This window comes from Caretta caretta, chromosome 8 (assembly GCF_965140235.1).
Source record: "Caretta caretta isolate rCarCar2 chromosome 8, rCarCar1.hap1, whole genome shotgun sequence".
Classification (NCBI taxonomy): Eukaryota; Metazoa; Chordata; order Testudines; family Cheloniidae; genus Caretta; species Caretta caretta.
In genome coordinates this window covers 106,030,855-106,056,580 of record NC_134213.1, presented here as the reverse complement: position 1 = coordinate 106,056,580, position 25,726 = coordinate 106,030,855, and the positions used below count along the sequence as shown (strand labels likewise).

The 25,726-nt window shown below is 57.6% G+C and overlaps 1 protein-coding gene across 1 annotated transcript in view; it reads right to left on the bottom strand.

The window, feature by feature from the left end:
- Positions 1-7,053: 7,053 nt before the first annotated feature.
- The window catches only part of ZSWIM5 (zinc finger SWIM-type containing 5), a 153,630-nt gene continuing 134,957 nt past the window's right edge, over positions 7,054-25,726 (bottom strand). The window contains exons 7-14 of the mRNA XM_048860517.2: positions 23,227-23,373; positions 22,235-22,372; positions 20,820-21,080; positions 19,546-19,681; positions 17,661-17,818; positions 10,665-10,828; positions 9,460-9,541; positions 7,054-8,485 (exon numbers count right to left, since the gene is read on the bottom strand). Coding sequence (XP_048716474.2) covers positions 7,623-8,485; positions 9,460-9,541; positions 10,665-10,828; positions 17,661-17,818; positions 19,546-19,681; positions 20,820-21,080; positions 22,235-22,372; positions 23,227-23,373 — 1,949 coding nt within the window. The 3' untranslated portion in view covers positions 7,054-7,622. The remainder of the gene's footprint in view (positions 8,486-9,459; positions 9,542-10,664; positions 10,829-17,660; positions 17,819-19,545; positions 19,682-20,819; positions 21,081-22,234; positions 22,373-23,226; positions 23,374-25,726) is intronic.

Here is a 25,726-nt window from a genome sequence, read left to right as displayed (position 1 = left end):
AAGCACGGGGCAGTTTAAAGAGAACCGAGCAGGGCGTGGACCAGGGCTGGCATGGCTCCCGCAAGCCGGCTCCCAGCAGGCAAGGAGGGGACCAGCCCTCCACACCCTGCTAAGGGACCATCTCCCCTTGTGCCTTTGTCCCCAAGGGGGGCACCCCCTCAGCTTTAGAGTCATGTCCAGAGACTGCAATGGAGACTGAGAAGGGGGGCATCGGGCCGGCACTGCCCAGCCCCTACCAAGATCAAGGCCCAGACCCCAACCGAGACTGAGATGCCAGCCTAGTCCTCATTGCTCCAGCCAGGCAGGTGCAGTCGTTCCCGCTGGAATAACAAACAGCCTTCACCCCACGCAAACCCTTGCCGGGTTACAGCCCTGCCCGCTCCCTGCCTCCGTTTCCCCTGCCATATGGGAATAACCGCGCTGACCTCTTTCCCCCAGCCCGTGGGAGGATTAATTGGGCGATGAGCTAACCGAGTGACCGGAGGGGGCAGACAGCGGGCCAGATAATTCCGTTAGCGTTGGGGGATTCCTGACGGAAGCTGCTAGCGGGGGGCAAAGGTGAATGAATTTATTTAGCCACCACAGCCCCTCGGAGGCAGCATGGGCTGTTCGACAGACAGGGAAACTGAGGCAGGGGTCGCACCGCAGATCAGTGCCAGCGAAGGGCTGTGGGTAGCACTGCTGGGAGCCCAAGGCTTTGCCAGGGGGTGGGACCTTGGGAAGCGAGACGGGGCCGTGGCACAGATTTAATCCCCTCTCCAGGTGCCAGCACGGCCGGGTAAATCCTGGCGGCTCGTCCATCACTGCCAGGGCTGTGCCCTGCTCCCCGCGCCAGGCGCTCGCTCAGGACTGGCCTGCCACCTGCGTTATCCAGGGACGGCTCCCGCCGAAGCCCTGACAGCAGCAGGGCAGGGCCAGGCGGCTTGTGGGAGGGGCCCGGTGTGGGGTCTCTGGTGTCCCCCAGCTCAAGGACGGTGTCTAGAGGCTGCGTTGACCCAAGCCCTGCACTTGAGGCGTTCAGTTCTGGGTCCCGTCCCAGCCCCCGCTAGCAGGCCCGGGCGCTGGGGCTGCCAGCAGTGAAGGGTGAGTGCCCAGATGATATGGCACCGATGAGCGCCAGGCAGGGCTTTCGACTCCCCAGCAGACACCCTCCAGGACAGGGGCTCTGCCCACAGCCTAGCCAGACCCAGCGCTTCAGGCGGGGCGGAAAGGAGTTACCCTCTGGGTCCATTCCCCCCTGGCTGGTTCTGGGCCTCACCAAGCCCAGCCCTGACTATCGCCAGGAGACTGAGGCCCGGGGATGCTGCCCGCAGGGAGACCCGCGGCCAGGGAGGTAACGGATTGACTTGGAAAGTCGCTCAGCCCCCAGTGCTGGCCTGGGAGCGAATCCAGCCTGAACCTCCAAGCTCCTCTCCACAAGCCACATGGCTCCAGCCAGCCGGGTCAGAGCCAACAGCCCCCACCCCTGTTGCCCTCCTTGGGGCAGGCGTGGGGCCTTGGTCTGTTCATGAGGATGGGGATCTCCTGCCCCAGGAGCGTTTCAAACCCCTGTGCCCCAAGCCACAGAGCCCAGCCCTGTCCAGAGGGACCTGTGCTCTGGCTGGTGGCTGTTCAGAGCCAGGGCGGCCAGGCCCAGTGACCCACCCTCCACCCCCAGCAGAGACGTCCGCTTGGCTCCAGGGTGCTGACTGGGACCCCCCCCCCACGCAGGGACCATGCTGCACAGCAGAGCCACTCGTGGTTCTGGCTGCCGCTGGCCTCGGGAAGCCCCAGCCCCTGCCAGGAGAGCGGGAATCCAGGGGGCACGGAGCGGGTCCGACACGTCATGCAGTCACCGCGCTCTCCTACCCCCAGTTCTCCGCCGCATCGCCCCGGCTTGCCCAGCCCTCTGCCAGTGTCCCTCAATCCCAGCCCTCCCCCCCCGATGCACAGCCCTGGGCTCCCCCCATCCCCAGCTCTGCTGGCGCCCCTCAATCCTGACCTGCAGCCCCTGCGAGCCCAGCCCTGGCGGTGCCCCTCACTCCCGACCCACAGCCCCCTGCTACCCTAACCCTGGGCTGCCCCCACCCCCAGCTCCACCGGTGCCCCTTAATCCTGACCCGCAGCCCCTGCTAGCCCTGGGCTCCGCCTTCAGTCCCAGCCTTCCTCACCCCATTCCAGGGCAGCAGCTCCAGAAACAGGAATATTCTCCGGATTCCTTCCTGTCCAGCGAGTTTCAGCCGGCCGGCCAGAGCCCCTCGCGCAGGATCCCTGCTCTGGGCGCAGGGAGGTGGCCCGAAGCCCGGCTTGGTTCGAGAGCTGCCCTGTCCCGGTGGACGGCTCCTGTCTCCCAGGCTCTCCTTGCCAGGCGCTAGTTGGCAGGGCAGGCGTGCTGGCCCCAGTGGGGCAAGGGCCAGGCCCCACGAGAGGCCCCTCCGGCTCCAGGGCGGGGAGCGTTGCCACAGCACGGGCCTCTCAGCGGATTGGAGGCCAGCCAGCGGTGGGTCACGCTCGAGGCGGCTGAAACCTGCTTCTCCAGCGGGCTGCGCCGGAAGCCCCGCGGAGATGCTGGGATGGGCTCGATCCTGGCGCCTGCTGCTTCCCTCAGCCAGAGGTGAAAGTAAGCCAGTCCGGTACCAGCAAGAGCCAGTACGCCGGGCCAGAGTGGACCGGCTTCCCCAGGCTGGCGCTTGAGAGGGCCCCGGGCTCCCCATAGCAGCCGGAGCCCCGGGCCTTTTAAAGCGCGGCCGGAGCCCTGCCGCCGTTACCCCGGGGCTCCGGCCGCACCTTAAAGGGCCCGGGGCTCCGGCCGCACCTTAAAGGGCCCGGGGCTCCGGCCGCACCGGGGAGCCTGGGTCCTTTTAAAGCCCCTCCCCCGAGCCCTGCTGCTGGAGCCCCGGTGTAGTGGCGGCAGGGCTCCAGCGGTGATTTAAAGGGCCCGGAGCGTCACTGCGGGAGCCTGGGGCCCTTTAAATCACCCCGGGGCTCCCAGCTGCAGCCCTGGGGCCTTTAACTCTTGCTATAAAGGGCCCGGGTATTTAAAGGCCCCGCCTCTTCCGGCCATGGTCCCGCCCCCTGCTCAGGACTCCAGAGTACCAGTAAATCCTTTAAGTGACTTTCACCCCTGCCCCCAGCACCCCTGGTCTCCCACCTGCTGAGCTGGCTGAGGGCCGGGGCGGGGCTTGCACCTGGTCTAGGATTAAGAGCCTCGGCCCCCGTGAGCAGAGCGGGTGGTTGGCGTCAGGGCGGGGCTGCTGCTCGAGGGGAGAGATCGCCCGGAGAGGAGAGGGCAGGTGCCCCAGGGCCGCGGCGCAGACAGGGCATCTTCCTTCTGTGTCCCCCCACCCTGCTCAGGAGTGGGACCCGCTCCTCCGGCTCCCTGGGAGACAACGGCCCTTCCCAGCTCCTCGCGCTGGGGAGCCCAGCAGAGCAGGCTGCCGAGCTGGTGGCCAGGAGGGGAGGGGAGGCCAGGGCGTCTCCCCCTGCCACTCAGGGTGGTGATTGCGGCGGTGCCTGGCTCGGACCAGGCTCCCCCTGGCCAGTCCTGAGGGAAGCTGTTCCAGGCTGCTGAGCTCCAGGGACTGGCCCGATACAGGCCAAGTGGCAGGAAATATTTGGGAAGTTCGTAAAGAAACGATGAGAATGACGAACAGGGCTGGATCCAAACGCAGCTGCCTGAGCAGGGCCCCGCAGCCAGCGCAGGGGCAGAGGCTCCTCTGGCTCCTGGGGGAACCGAGAAAAAACACTTCCCAGCCTCCCGGGCTGGGGGAGAAAGGCCGGGTGCATTGAGCCTAGCCCGGCCCTGCAGCCAGCTCGCCACACACGTCGCCTGACCGTGGGCACATAGCTTTGGCCCCGATGCAGCAAAGCCCGGGAGCACGTCCCTCGGGCCCAAAGCAAGCGCTTTGCTGAATCAGGGCCAGTCTCTGTGGGCCTCGGCTCCCCAGGGGTGAAGTGGGGATATTGGCACTTCACAGCCCCCCCGGGCGGGGTGTAAAATAAATTAATGGCTAGTGGGGAGGTGCTCGATACTCCAGTGCAGGGGCCAGACACGGACCGGGCTGGATAAAGAGCAAGATTCCAGAATGCTGCTCGGGGCCCTGACCCACTGGAGACACGAGATGCGGGTATTGACACCACACGACTTATCACTGGGGAATTCAGCGATGCTTTGAGCCCCGGGCTGGGGGCCGGAATCTGCACCCCCCTCCCCCCCCAGCAATATGACTACCAGTAATTACTCTATTGGGTTAGGTCAGAGTTCAGAGATGTCACCGTCTTAACGTAGCCCAGAGCCCGATTCAGGCACAGGCAGGAGACCCCCAGGTCTTGGGTCCCAGAGTCAGGCAACGACGACACAATCGGCCTTTATTTGTCTAAAACCAAAAGTGAAGGCGCGAATTGTTCTGGGTCTGACCAAACCCTTCAAAATGTGAGTGTAACGGACGCAGGGACGTGCCCAAGTCTGCAGGGAGCCTGAGAGCTGGCATGGGGGGGGACGGGACGACCGCCCGGAGTGTAACGGACGCAGGGACATGCCTGAGTCTGCAGGGAGCCTGAGACCTGGCATGAGGGACGGGGACAGTGGGCTGCCCTATGCACCTTACTGTGATGTTAACCTTGAAACTTTCTGTGCTGGGGAGCCCTCACCACCAGCCTAGCAGGGATCTCAGAGCCCCCCATCATGGCTCGGCTGGGGTGGTGCCAGGAGGGCCCCCGCAGCACACAGGAGGAGGGGTGGAGACTGAGTCCTCCCGAAATGGAGAGGGGCCCAGGACACTGCTTGCGAGCAGCTGGCCCCTGCCACCTCGCGAAGAGGCGTGGCCAGAGTGATGGGCCCTGGCCGGGGGTCCCCCAAGTGGGGTGTGACTAGGACCCTGGATCAGGCCCTACCATAATTAGATCTTTCCAAAGCCTATTCCAGGGTTTCCATCTGGCCATTCCGCTCCCTGGCAAAGCCACGGGGCAAACAATGGCCAACGCCCCCCCGTGTATGGAACCAGCATCGCCACAGGCATCCTCCAAGGAACCAGCCCGGCTGCCTCACCCAGCGCTGCAGGGCCCAACTGCACCTGCTCAGTGCCTGCCGGCCCGGGCCTGTTACCCAGTGGGCACTTCCCTCTGAGACTCCCTCGGGAACCCCCGAGAGCAGCATTGCAGCCCCAGGATCAACGAGCCCTTGCAAAGCCCGAGGCAGCTGCCAAGGCAGGGGGCTTTTGGGGATGCGAACGGATGCTCCCCTGTGAGGCACATGAAGGCAGAGCCGGAGCAGCCGTCCAGGGCTCCCCAGAGCAGGTTCTGCTGGGCATGGCTCTGCGCTAAGGCGGGAGAGGAGTTCTTTGCGCTCCTTCACTCTGTGATCAGGGTAGCGGACGCTGGGTCCCGTCCTGCAAGGGGCTCTGAGGAAGGGGACCCTGCACACCTCGGGCCCGGGTGGCCAGGCCTGCAAGAGACAGAGGCAAATGCCCGTTCTCAGCAAAGCCAGGAGAGAATTGTTGAGCTCATGGGCCTAGACACTCCAAGTGACGGGCACACTGGAGATGCCCGGTAGCTCACGTTTGGGCCCCAGATGAAACAAGGACATGGGCTCCTGTCCTGCAGCTGGCTCTGCATACGGAGCCCTGAGCATCTCCAAAGCCAGCTGCAGGATTAGGCCTGGGGATGGGGGAGTCTCCAAAATACCCACATTGGCCTGACTCTGCTCCCACTGACCACCACGTCCGCAGGCGCACGGCTCGGCCAATGCTGAGCCGCCTGGAGACCCCGCCCCAGAGGGCTTGCTAGCCTCTGCCTCTCGCTCCAAGCGACTTCTGCAACGCTCGGAGGTAGATCTCGTAGGCACCGCCCAGACACGTCCCGCACGGAGCACAGCAACTCAGACCCATTTCCCAGGCCGGGCATTCTCACGCAGCGCCAACGCCCCTCCAATTCGTGCCCTGTTAGCCCAACTACCAATTGACCTCGATTTGGGGGTTTCCCTCCCACCCTCCCAATTTATTCATTGTGAAAATAAACAACAGCACCGAAATTCCAACACAGTTTATATGAAAGGGTAGGAGTGATACATAAACAGTATTAGCTTTTTTTTCCCTTTTATTATTAAACATTAGGTCAAGACAAAAAAGAGAAACAGGCTGAAGAATGATACTTTTGTGGCAACAAATACTGAGTACACCTGGTTTTCCGGTCCACAGCGCAGACACAAATCTCTTTCCAAAATAAAATCAGACAGTAGATCATCAGTCCACATTCTCTAGCTAAAAGTCACCTTCCCCACTGGCCCCAGCCCTCCCGACCCTTTTAAAACTAAGACACACTGGACCAGGGGAACACAACGAATAACACCTGGAATAAGGAAGACTGTCCCTGCCCCACGGTGGGTTTGAATCTAGCCCGGATCACTAAGCAGCAGCAGGAGATGGAGTGACACAAATCGGGAAACATGACAAGACGCCTTCGGCCGTCGGGTGTCCGCGTTAGCTGGAGCAACAAAGGCTTGGAAATGGAGAGGAAAGGACAAAAGTAACCAAAGAAGTCGTGTTCGTGTTCCTGCCCCACAGTGCAGAAAAGGCAGTCAGCCCCCCACCACGCACACCTCCACGCACCCAGACATCCACTCCTCACACGCCCACACATAGAGAAGGCCAAAAATAGAGATATGTACACTCTGGGCACAACGGCTTCCAGCCCAATGGCTCCGTTCTTTGTGTTTGGTATTCAATCCTTGACCAACCGTTTGCAGAACTTACAAGGGGCAGGGTTCCTGTAATGCCCATCAGTGTCCGCTCAGGTCCGTCCTTTGACTGTCCAGACGCACCGATCTGCCGTCCGCCCTGCCGTTAATCCAGCCTGCCTAGGTGCCGTCTCCCCCAAGGCCGCAACCTCATTGTGGTTCTGCAGAGATTCTGGATTCATTTCGATTTGCCGGTTGCCTCCCTCCCACCCCTCTTCACGTGCCGACGAAACCTGAGAAATGGTCACGTGTCTCCTCCTCCTTTTTTTAATTAAAAAAAAAAAGTCCCAGCCCATGACAATTTCAAGTATCCCCCAAATAAAAGACAGAATAATTATAAATAATTATAACTTTACAATTTAATAATTGACACATATACTATAGTATTTACAGTATCATAAATGCTTTTTTTGTTTTTGTTACTTTTAGTAAGCAATCCCTGAGAACAGTTACTCTCGTTTTCTTTACAGATCTTCACGAATGGAGAAGAGGAGTTTCACGTCTCCGCAGGGTGCGTGCGGCGCTGCAAAGCCATCGCTTTTGGGGACGCATGAGGTTTAGTGTTGCGCTTCTCTTTTGCTTTCCATTTTTATTCTTTCCTTTTTCCTTTATGCTTGGCAACCATGGGACCAGCCGGCGAACGCTTCCTTCAGGAAAGAGGTATTAGATTTCCAGGTTAGCTTTTGGTATTAAATGGTTATATGCTCAGGAGAGTAGGATGCTGAGTAAATTGTTCTTCCCATGCTTGTCTTTTGGTTTGATGTGCCCGAAGAACGTTGGAATCCTCGCAGGATGTGAAACGGTTAAATCCAACAAAAGAACAAAACCCCTCTGGTTTACCAATTGCCGTTAGATTTTCCTTTCTTTTGCGTGTAGTGCCCCGCCCAACCCTGCCCATGCCGGCGGGAGCTCACCCAAACCGCTCCCGCACCAGCATCATCAGTTTTTTCTTGCCTTTGTAGATCTGTTTGAGATTGTCTATGAACTGCGCGAACTGGAGGTGGCCGTCCTGGGCCAGGAGGAAGGTCTCCCTGGCTTTGCTGAGGAACTCGATGAACTCGCCGTAGTGCCGGGGGCTGATGTGGGTGAGCCGGGAGTGGGTGGTGTTGATGTAAGCGCTTATCGTGGCGTCCAGCAGCTGGCGCAAGGGGGCCTTGTCGGTGGACATCAGTTTGCCAGAGTTCCTGCGGCCGGGAATGCCGGCCAGGCCCGGGGCTGTCATGGTGCAGCGCCGCAGGATGTCCGACAGCACCGTGGCACAGTGCACGCTCTTCACCACCAGGGGGATGATGGCCGCCAGCTCGTTCTTGCCCAAGGAGTGGCTCAGTGCGCAGGCCCACAGGACGTCGTTGATGGCCGGGTGGGTGTCCTGGTTGTAGGCCAGGTTGAGGTGCGTCATGGCCAGCGAGGCCAGTTTGAAGGCCCGCAGCGGGTAGCCCCGGTGCTCCATGTAGCGGGCGATGGTGAAGAGCTGCGAGTAGGTCATGCCGGTGGCGGCAGCGTCGATGACGATCTGGTAGGCCGTCTCGAAGGCGATGTGGTCTTTCTCGCACAGCGTGAGGGCGGAGAGGGCGCAGTTCTGGGGGTCCTTCATGGCGCACTGCAGGGCCAGGGTGCGGGCGCAGCCGGCCAGCTCCTCGCGCTGCGGGTAGTCCAGGCTCAGCCGCAGGATGGTGTTGTGGGACATCACCGTGGCCGCCACGATGCTGGTGGCTTCCGTGGGGGTGAAGAGCGTGTACCAGTTCTGCAGGATGCTGAGCAGCGCCCGCACACCTGCCGGACAGGAACATGCCATCAGCGCAGGCTCGGCGCTCCAACGGGGGCAGGCGCCTAAATCCTCGAGGGGCTATGCCGGGCCCAGAATGCTGAGCAATCCCAGCTCCCTCTGCTCTGCCTGGGACCTGGGATCGCTCAGCGCGGCTGACAAGTGGGCCACTTCTCATCCGAGCCCGGGGGGGGGGTGGGAGGGGGTGGAGGACCTGGGAGCCCGGGTTGAGAGCACTGGCTTGGATATACAGGGACAACCAGATGCCAATGCGCTGCAGACAGAGAAATCGCTCCAGAGCTTCAGGCCAATGTTCTGAAGTGAAGCTACGAATCCCACACGGTGCAAGAGCACAACCGCATCCCCATGAATGGGAGCCGGAGCCAGCAAACGCCAGGGGCCCACAGGTTACAAGCTCCCCTCCAGGAGTCCTACAGTTCCCACCACTGCCCTCCGCTCAAGGGCTGAGTGCTGACAGCTCAGGGTCCGACTGATGGCTAGATCTGGGGTCAGGAAGGAATTTTCCCCCAGGGCAGGTTGGCTGGAAGCTTGGGGAGAAGGCGGGGGGAGGGGAGGTTGCATTCCTCTGCTGCACAGGATGTGGGTCACCTGCCAGGATCATCTGGGCACGTTTCAGCTACTCAATGCCCTGCCACTGCAGGGGCCGTGGGCACTGGTGCCCACCGGTCTCTGCCTCTGACAGTCTGTCTCACCCGACTGGCTGGGCTCAGCACAGGGGCGACTGGGGGAGGTTCTCCAGCCTGGGCCATAATCCAGTGGTCCCGTCTCCCGAAACGCCATGAAATCTACTGACGTCCCATCCCGTTGCTCAGTGGACTCGCCCGAGCAAGCCCCTTCCCGGCCCTTTGCCGGGGGAAAGGGCAGGCACTGATCAAAGGGACAGGGAGCGGAGCAGAGACCCAGCCCCTCCTGGGGGGCCGGGACAGTGTCTGGCGGGGCTGCAGTGACCAGCGGTACCCACCCACTTCCGTCGCACAGGTGACCAGCCACCGCACCATCTCCCTTCGTCTCCAATTCAGGGTGGACAGAGTCATCCGCATGACCTAGGAGACAGAAAAGAGTTACCAGCCCTCCCCTTCATCCCTGCTTCCCCCTGGCAGGGCGCCGCTAACTCCGGCCTCACTCCCGGCCCATCCCGGCGCTGTTTGCCGAGGGCGCCCCGGCCCAGCCCTGCAGGCGGAACGGCTCATGCCAATTTGATGCCTACTCGAAACGGTGCCCGATGCATCTCCAGACTCGCCACGGCTGGGAGTGGAGCCAGGACAGCCCCGTGCCCTAGGCCACGGAAAGGCAGCATCAGAGGGGCAGCGAATTGCTCCAAACCAAACTGCCAATATTTGCCAAGCTTGCCCCAGTTTGACACTATATAGTTACTGCCACATGGGGACTGGCCCCTTAGTGAGGGGTGCTGGGGCCAGCCCCACCCTGGCCAAGCTTAAATAGCTGCTTCCCTGCCTGAGGCAGGAGGGTCTGACTGGACAGCCGGGCCTCATCCCAGGGCTCAGGGAGCCCAGGCTGGGATGGGGAGCGACAGGGAGCCGGCAGACTCTGGAGGAAGGCCCTGACCCACACTGTGCAGGAGGCCCAGGGCTGGGAAAGCTGCCAGGGGCTGAGAGCAGCACTCCAAGGGAACCCGCCTGGGGGCTGCAGAGGACAGACTCTCACAGGCAGCCCAGGAAGGGGTGGGGAACTGGGCCCAGCAGGTGAGCTGAGGGGAATCCCCCAAAGGGCTGACGGACTTGGTTTGTTGGGACTTTTCAGTCAGACTGCTGCTCCCCTGGAAGGGGCTACATTTGTGACCTGGCCGGAGGGCTAAGTCCCATCTCCAGCACTGACCAGTTAGTCTCTAAGGTGCCACCAAGTCCTCCTTTTCTTTTTGCGAATACAGACAAATACGGCTGCTACTCTGAAACCTCAGGGAAGGAAACTGAGGCGAGGAGCCTGCAGTATCACACTCGGCCAGCAGGGGACACTGCAGGGCAGGCACCCCTACGACAGTTCCGTTCAACACCCTCCAAACAAGGTCGTCCTCCAGCCCTCGGCACTGCTGCCACTTGTCCGGGGAAGGACCCAGCCGGACTGCCTCAGAACTGGGCCGCCCAAAGCAGCGGCTGGGTTAGCCTCCGAAGACGAGACGTTTCTCCTCTCTGTGGCCCCCTCCCCTACCTGCAGCCCCAGCTCCAGCGCCACGTTGAGCAGGGTGGTGTCGGGGTTGCTGTCCGCGGGCGTGGCGATCTTAAAGGCGTCCTGGGCCAGCTTGAAGATCAAGGACGAGGAGTGGATGTTCTTCTGGATCGCTTCCAGGACGGTGCGTAACCTCAGCATGTCACCTGCACGCACAGGAGGGACGGGTTGGAAAGTCAGTCCCTGCCCCGCCAGGGCCCGCACCCCCTCCAGGCTCCTTCCAGTTCGTTTCCACTTCGATTCGCATCTTCCCAAGTCTGGGAATTCCCAGTGATTTCCCAGGGGTGAGGCCACACACAGCTCAGACTGCCTCTGTGTTTGCAGCCACTCAGCCCTCTGTGCGGCTACCGGGCTCTGCGGGGGGCGAGGTGATGCGACCATAATGGTCCCGTCTGACCTGGTCGTCTCTCGCTCAGAGTGGGGCCCGGAGAGCGCACACAAAACCCAGTGCATCATGGACTCTCCTGACGGGCCTTCTCCGAACAGAGCTGGAGAGCTCCGGCTGGCGGGAGCACAGGGGCCAGCAGTTCACAATGCAGCAATGAAGTGGGATTTCTCTGTGAAACGCGGCTGGTGAAAAGGGTGTCGGCTCGCTGTGCAGGCTTGGGGCAGGGCTTGCTGACAGGAGCGCACAGCCAGCTGGGGGGTGACTCTACCCTGCACCAGCTGCCCACGCGCTAATTGTCTACACAGACCCCGTCAATGCACACTAACAGTTTTCATGCACTTGGATACTCCTGTTTCACAGAGGACGAGATCAAAGTACGTTAGTGAACTAGTGATGAGCCTCAGGAGCCGCCCCCGCGCCCAGCCTGCTGCCAGGTCAATGTTTGTGCAGACAGGCCCTTGGGGTCCCCACCGCTGTCCGGACCAAGGGCAAGTTGTTACTCTGGGCTCCTGTTAGCCCTGTGGGAGTCGGCACAGCCTAGAGCAATGGACCCCGAACTGTGAGGTGCCCCCCGGGGGGCCCAGAGGAACATTAGCGGGGGCGCGGCAGGGACTGGGATGGAGCGCCACCCAGCCCTGCTCTGCCCCCAGCCCCAGCTTCTGGGCGTGGCCCGGCCCCCAGCTCTGACTGTGGCCTTCCCCAGCTGTGGCTCCGCTCCTGGCCCCGACTCCAGGGGAGGGGCGCAGCCAGATTCCATTACTGGTAAGTGATGGTTGGGGGGTGGGGGTGGGGGTGGGGGTGGGGGACCAGTGCCTAGAGACTGGAGTCTGTTCCGGTTCTTACCTCCTCAGCAGAATTGTTCACTACACTCCAATTCCTGTCATGGGGGAGGGGAGGGAAAGGATCCGAAAAGATCCAGTATGTAAATTGCAGCGTGGCCACCGATAACTACAGACCCCTGATACAACAGAAACACGCTCCGGACCCTTACAGCCAGTCCCAGGGTGTCACAGTGTGTCCGAGTCCATCCCATGTACGATCAGCTACATCGTCTGTCACTTCATCACGCCACGTCCCTTCCATTTCATCCCACATTTCTACTAGAAACGTTCCCCAGCCCTTGGCACGCTACGGCTGTTTGGTGGCCAACGTGTTCACAGGCAGGGCAAGCGCATTCGTATTCTGTTAGCCTCGGAAAGCACACAGCGCCCTGCAGTGACCTCCACACACTGATAGCACAACACACCACTGGCGGGAGAACATTAGGGCGAGTTCCCCCCTCACACACTCTACAGCCCCCACTCCAGGAAGTTCAGTGAACTCCGAAAGAGCTGAAATGTGGTGAGTTTTCTTTTCACTGGTCTTGTAGCTCATGCACCTTTCCTAGCTACGGTTCCATCCACCCCCACTCAGCTCCAAACCCGATCCTTCATTCCACAGTCCTGGGATCAGAGATCTCAAAGCTGGACATTTCTGCATAAGGAATACGGTCTCTTCAGCTGCTTTTCCTATCCACACTCGGCCGAACGTACCCAGCTCACTCCACGTGGAAAGAGCTGGTGGGATTTGCCTTCAGCTGTAAACAGATACGTTCAGAGGTGACCAAACCTCATCACTGCTCCTTAACTGTTCCTAGGACAGATGAATCCTAGCGGATCTTAAACATAAAAAAGAGGCTTACAAGAAGTGGAAGGTTGGACATATGACCAGGGAAGAGTATAAAAATATTGCTCAGGCATGTAGGTATGAAATCAGGAGGGCCAAATCGCACCTGGAGCTGCAGCTAGTGAGAGATGTTAAGAGTAACAAGAAGGGTTTCTTCAGGTATGCTGGCAACAAGAAGAGAGCCAAGGAAAGTGTGGGCCCCTTACTGAATGAGGGAGGCAACCTAGTGACAGAGGATGTGGAAAAAGCTAATGTACTCAATGCTTTTTTTGCCTCTATCTTCACGAACAAGGTCAGCTCCCAGACTGCTGTGCTGGGCATCACAACATGGGGAATAGATGGCCAGCCCTCTGTGGAGAAAGAGGTGGTTAGGGACTATTTAGAAAAGCTGGACGTGCACAAGTCCTTGGGGCCGGACGAGTTGCATCCGAGAGTGCTGAAGGAACTGGCGGCTGTGATTGCAGAGCCATTGGCCATTATCTTTGAAAACTCGTGGCGAACGGGGGAAGTCCCGGATGACTGGAAAAAGGCTAATGTAGTGCCAATCTTTAAAAAAGGGAAGAAGGACGATCCTGGGAACTACAGGCCAGTCAGCCTCACTTCAGTCCCCGGAAAAATCATGGAGCAGGTCCTCAAAGAATCAATCCTGAAGTACTTACATGAGAGGAAAGTGATCAGGAACAGTCAGCATGGATTCACCAAGGGAAGGTCATGCCTGACTAATCTAATCGCCTTCTATGATGAGATTACTGGTTCTGTGGATGAAGGGAAAGCAGTGGATGTATTGTATCTTGACTTTAGCAAAGCTTTTGACACGGTCTCCCACAGTATTCCTGTCAGCAAGTTAAAGAAGTATGGGCTGGATGAATGCACTATAAGGTGGGTAGAAAGTTGGCTAGATTGTCGGGCTCAACAGGTAGTGATCAATGGCTCCATATCTAGTTGGCAGCCGGTGTCAAGTGGAGTGCCCCAGGGGTCGGTCCTGGGGCCGGTTTTGTTCAATATCTTCATAAATGATCTGGAGGATGGTGTGGATTGCACTCTCAGCAAATTTGCGGATGATACTAAACTGGGAGGAGTGGTAGATACGCTGGAGGGCAGGGATAGGATACAGAGGGACCTAGACAAATTGGAGGATTGGGCCAAAAGAAATCTGATGAGGTTCAATAAGGATAAGTGCAGGGTCCTGCACTTAGGACGGAAGAACCCAATGCACAGCTACAGACTAGGGACCGAATGGCTCGGCAGCAGTTCTGCGGAAAAGGACCTAGGGGTGACAGTGGACGAGAAGCTGGATATGAGTCAGCAGCGTGCCCTTGTTGCCAAGAAGGCCAATGGCATTTTGGGATGTATAAGTAGGGGCATAGCGAGCAGATCGAGGGACGTGATCGTCCCCCTCTATTTGACATTGGTGAGGCCTCATCTGGAGTACTGTGTCCAGTTTTGGGCCCCACACTACAAGAAGGATGTGGATAAATTGGAGAGAGTCCAGCGAAGGGCAACAAAAATGATTAGGGGTCTGGAACACATGACTTATGAGGAGAGGCTGAGGGAACTGCGATTGTTTAGTCTGCGGAAGAGAAGAATGAGGGGGGATTTGATAGCTGCTTTCAACTACCTGAGAGGTAGTTCCAGAGAGGATGGGTCTAGACTATTCTCAGTGGTAGAAGAGGACAGGACAAGGAGTAATGGTCTCAAGTTGCAGTGGGGGAGGTTTAGGTTGGATATTAGGAAAAACTTTTTCACTAGGAGGGTGGTGAAACACTGGAATGTGTTGCCTAGGGAGGTGGTGGAATCTCCTTCCTTAGAAGTTTTTAAGGTCAGGCTTGACAAAGCCCTGGCTGGGATAATTTAATTGGGGGTGGGTCCTGCTTTTGAGCAGGGGGTTGGACTAGATGACCTCCTGAGGTCCCTTCCAACCCTGATATTCTATGAATCAAACCCCTCCCTCTGTGCTTTGATCTCAGGCTCTAGCTCATCTATCCACAGCCTGACCATCAGCCATGAAATCGGAATTTTTTCCATCCAAGAGTCTGCCCAGATAAAGGGCCTCCTACTGATAATAAAGTCCCAATACAGTTAACTGATGTGGTTAATTCTTAATTTTAGATACACTAAGAAAGAAAGTGACTTGCCACAGGAACACCTTCCATCTTCTGCTATGAGCTGCTGGGTTAAGCCTGGCTATGGGCTGAACTAAAGTCCTGTGAATGTGCCCGTTACATAAGATAGCCGTGCGACAGTGAAGGGGCCTAGTCTGTCCAGAAACTAGCACCGGGGGAGGGCTTGGCATTCCCATGTGTAAAAGGACCAGCTGGGGGCAGACTGAGAGACAGAGGCAAAAGCAAGAAAGCCAAGCAGCAGCTGGGAGCACAATGGGCCCGCGGAAAAGGCTAAAGAGAGTTTTCTGGCTCTGGGGTGGGCTAAGGCGGCTTGGGGGAAGTAAGCTAAGAAATGATTCCTTTTGTCTCTGGCTCCTCTTGCGTTTGGAAAAGCAGGACTTCGTACTTTCCCTGTAGGTAAACCGAGCTGCATCAAAGAATGTGCCAGACGTCATTGTCAGTTTCTACCCTCAGCTGGAACATGCCCCCACCACTCGTGACACCCCTTCTTTTGTCCCATAAGCCCTGTCCAAGCGTGAGCGCCAAGAAAGAACTTGCCACTCGCTGAAGTAAATGGAAAGGCACCTGCTGGCTTCATCGGGCTTTGGATCCGGCTCGGGCTGAGTGTCGGAAATTTGCAGCAAGAGCTCTCCACCCACACCTGCCTGGATGGAGGAAAACTCTGTGTCAACTGCAGGGTCGGGCTCTGCCTTTGGTAATGCATGGGGCCCCTCCTCAGCCTTCCCCGGGGATGACATGGATAACAGAGGGCAGAATGCAGAGACAATGGGATTGCACAGTGGTCAATTTCACCGCAAAACCTGGCATACTAGCGATGACGACAGCCCAGAAGGAACCCTGTTTGGGTCCCAGCTCGAGTTTCTAGGGCTGGCAGTTAAAGAAACATCTCTTCTCTGCACACAGCCCATTAGCCGTGAAGGCTCGGAGATGCAATCCACCAGGAATGATGAAAAGTGACTAAAAATGTGCAGAGCAGAACTGGACTTGGAAATCAAAAAGAAATTTCAAATGACAAATGATTAAAACTATCTTCTGCCCCCTCTGCAGCAGTCACTGCAGTGACGGGGACTCGTGAGCCAAGCCTCCTCAGACGACCAGATGTAAAAACGGAAAGCCATGTGTCGGAAAGACGGCAACGAAATGGGATTGAATACGGACATGCTCCAGCATTTGAACATTTGGGGGGAAAATGTGGGAGCTGGAAGAAAAACAAAAATCAAACTCAAGTGGCCTTTTTGTCCTCATGGAGGACTTATTATCCCACCTGGCTAAAGGAGAACACGCACAATAAATAAATAAAATCCCTCATTTACTGGGCTCAGCTTTCCACGAGATCACAGGGAGGTGAGAGCAAACCAGAGCCCTAAGAATGGAAAAACCGGAAAAAGCAAGAAGGGGATGGGAAAAGGAACGGCTGCGAATAGTTCTGATGTTGGCCGCCATTTCACCAGGCTAGTGAAGGAACGGGAGAACATTCCTGTTCCGAACGGCTGCTAGGAGCTGGGATTTTACAGCACTGAGTGACACTGTTATCGATACACAGCGGAAGCCTGTCAACCGTCTCTGATTTCAAGCCCTCTAAGCACATCACGGCCTGTCACCCATCTGCCTGATATCACGATTTATTTGCTTCCCTTTCCAGCCTGGCCTGGGGGGTTGGTCTGGTTTCCTGTCAAATGAAAATTTCATAAATACGAAGTAAAAAGCCCATTTGCCTTCCTGTCTCGTCAGCACGCCCCAGCTCTATAGATCCTGGCCAGCAGTTTTACAATTTCTGCATCTGGGACCCCAGCGACAGTGTGGCAGCACACGCCACCCCTCAGTGGCTTAGGTACGGTGCGACCTTGCTGAAACCCACACGCTGCTTCCACCTTCCAAAACCGCATGGAGAAAGATCACCCCGACGCTCGCTGTCTGCTTGCAGGAAGCAACACAAAGAGAACATACTGAGTGCAGAGAGATAGACGCCCTCACCCCCACCTTCTAGCCCCCCTCCCCTTCACTCCCAGGATGGGTGCCTCAGAGGCCCTGAGGTTCTTGCTTTGTATCTTCTGCCTTCCTGGGCTTCGCACTGCAGCCCCCAGCCCTCTTAGAATGGACAGGACACGCGAGCAGAGGCTGTCAGTGCCATTCACCCAGCTGGGAGAGCCACGCCCCAGCACGCTCAGCCAGAGAACTGGAGACAAGTCCCGCTGAAGTCAACAAGGATCTTTCCATCAATTCCAGATCGGGCCCCAGGAGAAACTGAACCCGTCTGCCCCCGGCACTGAGCAACATCTACCCCCCAGCCACCCCTGGCTGTGCACTGCACACACTAGTGCTACCTGGGCCCCGCGAGGACGAGGCCAGCGCAGGATGGACAACGCGACCGTTGGAATGCAAACAGCCATCACGGACAGCTGATCAGGAAAAGGATTTGGGACCACGGCCCCAAGCAACACAGGACTTCTAAGATTTCCTTTTTCAGCATCTCCCTCACCTGCCTGTGTTCCTAGTCCTGGGGTGATCCATGGGGGAGGAGGGATCTCACCTTCGAGATGGTCCCACGTCCCACTCCCCTCTCCCTGCCACGCTGGAGGCTACATGGGTGATTCTCTTCCCAGTACTGAGCTCGCAGATCCCTAGCAGCTCACGGTCCCTCCCACCTGCCTCCCAAATCATGGGGAAGTTCGCCACATGCCTCTGGAGTCTGTCTGCTCCAGCCAAGTTCATCTGAAAGAGCCCCCCGCTAAGGGTGCTGGCTCTGCTACCCAGTCTGACACGAAACCGTCCGCGCAGGTGCAAGACGGGCCCCGCACCCACCTTTAGCTGCAGTCAGCATGGTGGAGGCCAGTTCACACTGCTGCGATTCCAAGTGGCCCAGGGTAAACCACCGTGGGTACCTGCTGGGCACGACCGACACCAGGTGGTGAGGGTGCGTGACGTCTCCGGAGGGAGCGGTCGTCTCCAGCACAGGCAGCCTAGAAGAGACAGGAGAAGGCTAGTCACAGGTTCTCTGCCAACTCAAAGCCCTGCCCCTTCCTTCGCTGCTAGCTCCCCCCAGGCAACGAGGAGGGCTGATTGCAGGCAGCCTGGTGCACCAGCTCTTTCAAAGCACCAAGCTGCATTCCAGGCGTGCGACAACTCCCGAGGCTGCACGGGGAACACATGGGCGCAAGGATCAATTTCAAACAGACTTGAAAGGGAGCCGAAAGCCGGCAAGTGATTTATAAACTTGCAAGGAAAACACAAGCTGGAAAAGCTCACTTGGGGCTCCTTTCATCTTCGGGCTAAGTGGAGCTTTCAGGCAAATCATCTGGTTCCTCTTAAACCGGAGGGCTGGGATCAGAAGTAGCACCACATTTCTCCAAGGCCCCTGCAGTGGATTTGGGTTACCTGCTCGCGTGTGAATATCCCAAAGCCGTGGACATTCCGGGTGACAGGAAACCACAGGTTCCCCCCACCCGCCCAGCACCCAAACCCAGGTGCTACTGGGCGTGACTACAAGTGACAGATGTGGTATTGCTCTTCTAGCAGGTAAACGGCTGCCAGGGGACGGGACCGCCACGGCCGCAAGCCACCATTCGGACCAGACAGCAAACTGTCTGCTGGCCCAAGACAATGCAGTGCCGGTCACTCCGTCTCCAGGAAGGCGAAGTTATGCATCAGTAATTCAGCAGGTTGGAGTTCCAACCCGAAGGGGATTCCAGACCAGCCGGGTTATGGAAGCAGGGAGGCCAAGTGGAGTGAAAGGCAGAAGATGTGTAAGCAGGGCCTGCCCCTATTCCTCCAGTGAAAGCTAGGGAGGTCCCAGCCCAGATCAGAGACCCCAGCACAAGGCCAAGGTGTCAGCTGGGAGGAGAGAGAGCCCCACAAACTCAATTCCGGGGGAGTAATTTTCCATTGATGTTCATCCCTCTCTTCACCCGTCTGATGCTAAATTCCAGCCTGCGAGCGGACGGAGCCGGAGGAGGAGGCTTGTCTAGCTGTGTAACACACCCAGCAGGAACAGCAATTCCGAGGGCTAAAACCACGAGTAGAACAAATCCCAGCGCAGACCTGCCGGCCGAGATCAAATCCCTGGGGCCAGGGAAGGACGGGGGCTGACAGGCAGCGCAGAAAGTGGCAGCCTGCCCATCAGGGGGCTGGCCCCTGGAGGGTCCTTTCTGCCAGTTGTCCTGCCACCATCAGTGCAGGGTCAGCTCTGGCCGCTCTCTCTCCTAGCTGGGCTTTTCTGTTCTCGATCCTCCTCTCAATCACTCTTCAAAGAAGGAGCTGAATGCAGAGAACAGGGTCTCTGCTTCCAGGCGAGAAGGCCCAGCAGGGCTGGGGGGCAGAGTCTGCCCTGAGATCTCCTCTGCCTTTCACTCTCCTTGCGCCGTGGGAGATGGCGCTGCAGGATGCAGCTGCGGGGAAAGGGCCCGGCGCGCCGATGGATGCAGCCGGTGCCTGGGTCCTTTCCCCAGCACCTTCGCCCAGCTCAGCAGATGGGGCGGTTTCCATGGGAGGAAATCGTCTGCTGCAGGGTAGGCATTTTCTCAGATGAGAGGAACCTAATCTTGGCCGTCACAAGCTCCCTGCAGCGGCTCCCGAGCAAACCAATACTGACCAGACTCGGGTCAGAGAAGCGGGGGGGAATATCGTGCGTGACGTCGCTGCTCTTGAGATCGGATCGAAACCAACCCCAGGCGAAGAAATGCCCACAAACCTCATGGCCCGGAGCGCCAGCTTATAGGCCAGGTCTGCGTCGTGAGGCAGCAAGGCGGAGAACAGGTACTTCGCAAAGGTGTGCATGGGAACGCTCTCCCGATGGATCACTTCCCCCAGGCCGCTGAAGGGACCACCTGCAGGACAGCAAAGCCGCATCAGCCACTGTACCAGAGCCTCCACCAGGGGCCGCGCCGCTCGGCCAGACAGCTTCCCACCAGCCACGCTAGGACCAGGGACCAGAGCCGGCTACGGAGAGCCTCTCGGGTCTGAATTCCTCAGGGGCTTGGGGAATACGCTCAGCATCAATCTCCACAGTCCCTTCGAGGCGAGCACTCCGGGGTTATCTGAGCAGCAAGAACAAGCCAGTCCCTGGCCCCTTCCCCTAGACTGGGGGTGCTGAGGGTGGCCATAGGCCCTCGTGCCTGGCAGGAGGAAGTTACCAGTCATGCACCCGGCTAATGGTATAATCCTGTACAGCCTGGTCCCCAAACTTTTCAGGGTCATGCCCCCCTTACTCCTGTCTGCCACCACACCGGGAGCCAGGGCCGGGAGCGGGGCGACACAGACAAGGTAAGGGGGCCAAGGCTGGGGCTGCAGTTGAGGGCAGGTCTGCGGCTGGAAGTGGGGCCGGGAATGGAGCTGCAGCCAGGGCCCGGGTCTGGGAATGGAGCTGCAGTCGGGGCTGGGAGTGAAGCTGGGGGCAGCGGCTGGGAATGGAGGTGAAGCCGGGGCTGTGGGTGGAGCTGGGTGGGTGGGGCTGGGAATGGGGCTGGGAATGGAGGTGGAGCCGGGGCTGGGAGTGAAGCCGAAAACCAAGGCTGGGGGTGGGGCCAGGAATGGAGGTGAAGCCGGGGCTGGGGGTGGAGCTGGGAACGGGGCTGGGAGACAGGAGCAGGGCTGGCTTGCACTCCTTCCCTCCCCTCCCCTCCCCGGGGGCTGGCCCTGGCCCCCCAATGCCCCCCCAAACGTTCCTCTGTGCCCCCCTGGGGGGCGTGCCCCACAATTTGGGGCCCACAGCTGCATAGGGACTGAAGGACGGTTCAAACACCAGGCTGGCAGCCTAAGGCTGAATGACCCTGGTAACACTGGGGCTTGGCAGCGGGTTATTACTGGTGCCTTGTCGAAGCCCTGGCCCAGCAGGCGACCCTCCGCCGTAATCCAGCTCTTCGGTCCCCTGGGCTCCTGTACCGTGAGCAAGGGGAACGCGGCTTCTCCCAGGCCGGCCTTTCAACACCACCACCAGCTGCTCAGTGCAGCCCAGCTCCCCCTCACCTTCCAGCAGCAAGATACACTGCTTCCGAAGGGTCTGCACCAGCACTGCCTCCAGCTCCAGCTCCTGCAGCCGGGCGATGATCTGCTCTTCGTTGTGGCACACTTTATCCTGCGCGTACAGCCCCTCGGGCATCACCCTCTGCTGCCCCATCCCCATCAGAGCCACCTCCAAGGCCAGGGACAGGTAGGACTCGCCGCTGTCCTGGCAGCCCGTCGCCACAGGCACATGCCGATACACCGGGGGCTTGGCGTCGCCGGCATCTAGAGGGGAAGGCAGTCACTAGGGTGAGAAATGAGAATGACCTGGGAAAGAACCCAGCATGAAACCCAAGCCCAGCGCCCCTCTTCCCCGCCCCCACACCCAGTGCCTGGGTTCTCTCATTGCTTATGCTCGGCTCCGCAGAGATCGAGCCCAAAGGAGCGAGCCCGCGTGGGAGGACACTGACCTGCATTTCTGACCCGGCGCTCGGCTGCTGTGGGAGTGGCTTGGCGTTGCTCGTTTGACTGACGGAAAACCCAGCCTGACCCTCACAGTTCTGACTCCACGTGCCAACGCAACAGGCCAGGCCATGAGTGTCCTCCCCACTTTTACCAGCCATGGGGAAACAAGCCAAGTTGGACAAGAACACGTTCAACGTGCCATGGAGCAACGCCACGCAACTTGCTAGAAGGGCCACGTGTCCCGGGGCGACCTCGCACAACTCTGGGGCGTGGCTGTTCCTCTGTCATCTGACTGCCGCAGCCTGGCACCACGTTCTCCCTCTCTGCATGACAGTTCACAGATTCCCAGGCCAGGATGGTTGTGCCATCTCCTCTGACCTCCTCTACAGCACAGGCCAGAGACCTCCCCCCAAATAACTCCAGGGCAGAGCTTTTAGAGAAACATCCCGTCGGGCTTTACAAACGGTCAGGGATGGAGACTCCACTGCAATTTCCTGGGGAAATTGTTCAACTGGTTAATGACTCTCACTGTTAAAAACCGATGCCCTATTTCCCGTCCGAGTTTGTCTCGCTTCAGCTCCCAGCCACTGGATCCTGTCAGACCTTCCTCTGCTAGACGGCAGAGCCCATTGTTAGATATTTGTTCCCCACGTAGGTACTTACAGGCTGTGATCAACCCACCCCTGAACCTTCTGGTAGGCTAAACAGACTGAACTCTGACCCTGTCGTGGTACCTCACGGCACCTTCTCTTCCTCTGCAAGTGGAGAGACAGGAGAGCTGGGAGCGAGCGAGACTGAGCGGAGGGATGAGAAGAGGCTGGACAACCAGGAGGGAGTTTGAGGAGACAACACAGAGGGAGACCCGAAGTGTACGACAGCAGGGGAGCCGTTAGCTCTGTCTTGGATTCAGCAGCTGACAAGCTGGAGCTCTGAAAGTTTAACTCACTGGTCTGGACGGGGAAAGACTTGAATACCTGAAATTTCAAGGCAATTTTCCTCTTCTAATCTACAAGCCTCCGTCAAGGTGAGGAACAAGCAGCCAACGGGGTTCAGAGGGTGCCCGACCCAGCCCTCCAGGTTTGTGATGGTGGTGGCTCCTCTCTGCAGTAATTCTGGGGACGGCACAGAAGCAGAGCGTTAAATACAGAAACGCTGAGGATTCTCGAGGCAAGTGGAAGGCCTGAAGCCGCAGCAGCAGATCACTGACTCATTCCATTTTCTCTGAGCGGCCTGCGCAGGTTGGAAACAACACCCGGCGGGAAGGCACGGGAGAAACGGCACCAGCGTGCTCCAGCAGCGTTTCTCACCAACCAGGCCCAGAGAGCTCCTGGACACAGCTTAGGAAGGCAGCCAGCTGGTCCCTGGTATCAAAACGGTTGAGAAACATGGTGCGAGAGGCCTATAAACGGGAGCCCTATAAACGGCTCGTTCACATATTTTACAAACCCTGGGGGCTGGTCCCCTGAGCAGTGACCCATGGTTACTAGTCACCCAGCAGGACTCAGCTCCGCGCAAGGAGAAGCGGGATCGCAGTGCTGCTCCCACAGGTGCAGCACGTGACTCAGGAACGCCAGCAGGAATGTCTCTGGGAGGCACAGGCCTGTCTACAAACGCTTCCCCCCCTCCCGGACATGCCGTTCTGGGGTCAAGGCCAGGCCATGGCAATCCAAGCGATCCAATATCAAAGGCTATTCGGGCATTTTTCAGATCTGAAAACCTGGTGTCAAATGCTGCTGGGATCAGACAGACACACCGGGCTAGCGTTCTGGTGGGCAGTGCTCTGCATCCAACACCCTGCAGCACTGGCTGTCCCCGGCAGAGAACAGATCAGCTCCGTGGCATCCGTGCTCTCGGCATTCAGCAGCATCTGAGTGAGGCTGGGCCACTGTAATTTGCCCCAAGTATACTGGCCAAGCACAGTGGTTGATTCCAGGGTTGGGTCTGCCAGTCTGGGAACAGCCCATACCTTTCTTCTGATGTTTGTAAATTTCCAGCTGCCTTTGCTGCTGCAATCTCAGTGTATTGATTATGGCAACAGTCAGTCGGAGCGCTTCTTTGGGGTACCCATGGGAACGCAGGGCATCAACCCGTGCACACGCTGTAGGGACGTGCTCTGCAAAACAAAGTCAAACGCAGCATACTCGTGAACCTGAAGAGCACAGAGATTCACAGCGCTCTGCTGCAGGAAGGAAAAGCACCCGGCACCATCAGCTTGCTTCTGATGAGCTTTTTCCCTGGAAGTCCAGCCCCCGTTCTCTGCCTTAGCGTCATCAGCCCCTCTAATGCTCCATACGGGGATGCTTGCCAAGAATATTAATGGAGTTCCTGCCACATTCTAGGAACAGCAGCTATAAATAACCAGACCCTGCCCTGGATGGTACCCTAGGAAACAAAGCTCTGCTTTATCTAATCTAGGAGGCACCATAGTATCTAAGTGCCAAACCAACATTGCGGGTTTGCATTACATTTATCCACAAAGGATTCTGCTTTTCACAATTCCTAGGTGTACCCTCTCAGCTGAGATCTCTCTTCTCCTCCCCTCTCAAAATTCTTCAGCTTTCCTAACTTCTGCACACAGGCATGTGCTTTGCATCGTGACTTTCAATCTGGGCTTCTAAATTGCCTCCCGGATGTCTCGCTGGAACCAGTGGTAGCGATTGTGTATTTTCTTGTTCTCTTTCCCGGTGGTTTATTATTAGGAACAGTTGCATGAAAAACAGAATCACAGTTGCTTAGAAATTCATCTGCTCCCGCTGCTTATTCCCCACCTGAAGTCACAAGCGACTGCGGAGAGGATTATGACTCTGAGAGAGAAATTAGCAGCAGCAGATGACATGACATACTGTAAGGTGAACAACAAAAACCTTGTGTTCCTGCAATGTCCCTAGCAAGAAAATAAATTGGAAATGAAGAAAATCTAAAACTGTGGAAGCAGGATCGTCTGTTTCCAGGAAACATCAGAGGGTCTTTGCACAAAAGTCCCTCTCTAAATCCCAATCAGGTTTATACGTTACACTGAGCACACCCCACTCATGTGAAAATAGGTGAAAATCAGCAGGGTTTGCAGAAGAATTTCTTACTGGCTTCCTCTACTGTTTATTTGCTAAATGGGTGAAATATTTGCCTTCTCTCTGAATTCAGCATTAAAATGTTGCTGACAAATCAGATGCTTTCCGTGGCATTGGGAAACCCTCCAGAAAGAGGCTGAGGATGTAAAATGGAAAATCAAGGCAACAGTGCTATTAAAAAAAGTAATGTGGACAAGAATGTGCTTTGTTAAGTCCTTTTACTAGACTAGTGTGAAGCAAGAGGAGTCCATTATCCAATCTCTGATAGTCGAGGTCTCGAGGAACTGTGGCCCTCTTAGTCCAGTGTTCTGTCCCTAACAATAGCGGGGCCCCCCTGCTTCCGAGCAGGGTGCAAAGAGCCCTGCAGTGAGACAGTTATGGGAAAAAACTCCCCACAATGGTGTTTCCTTAACTCGGTCAGTTCATGGCTAGTTTATGCTCCAAAGCATATCAGGCCGTAGAGCCTTTTCACCCTCTCTAGCCGGGAATGTTGTGATGATCTTTATAAACACCAATGTACGTATTTATTCTCTATGGAGCTCTTGGCCTCGCTGGTAGCCTTGTGGCAGTGAGTTCCACAGGTTAACTATGTGGATTGTCTTTAACTTATGTCTTGGGCCTGTTTCATTGAATTGTTTCATTTTCTTGGTCTTGTGATATGGGACAGGGCAAACGGGGAGCCCGATTTACCCTCTCTATCCCAGCCACAGTTTGATATCGCGCTGCCTTTCCCCCCCTTACTCATCTCTCTACACTACACAGGCCTCATTTCTGCAGTCTCTCCCTGCACACACAGGTCTTTTCAGGGCTCTGATCACCCATTCTGTCACCCATCTCTGCCCCTCCTCCCATTTCTGAGCTCAGTTTTGAGATCGACTGACCAGAACTAGACACAGTATTCAAGGTGACGAGCTGGTTTCAGATCTGTAGGTCACAAGTGAGGCCTGACTCTCACGAGCACTGGCATTTAACAAAACCGCTCAATTGCTATGGGTCACAAAGCCCCACATGCCTGCGAGGGAGAACAACAATTTACACCCAAAGCAGGGGTGATGAAAACCTGTCCTAAGCCTGGTGATGGGGTCGACTCTGCCCCATGGGAGCCCTGCTGATGAAGGATGTCACCACCAGAACTCTGCATTGGATGCTCCCTGGAGGCCAGGGCACTCACCCCACTCCTGAGGCCCGGGAGCAGATGGATACGTAGAATTTGGACTGCAGGAGCTGGGAGGAATGGCGGGAAGGACCCAGGGCAGCGGGGCTCAGAGTCTGGGGTGATCCGTCCGGCAATAAAACAAACCAAATGCACGCCATCGAAAGCATGTGCCATTTTCTGCCACATGCCGCTCGCGACGCATGGCACATCCTGGCGGTACTCTCTAGGCTATCCTAGCTGCT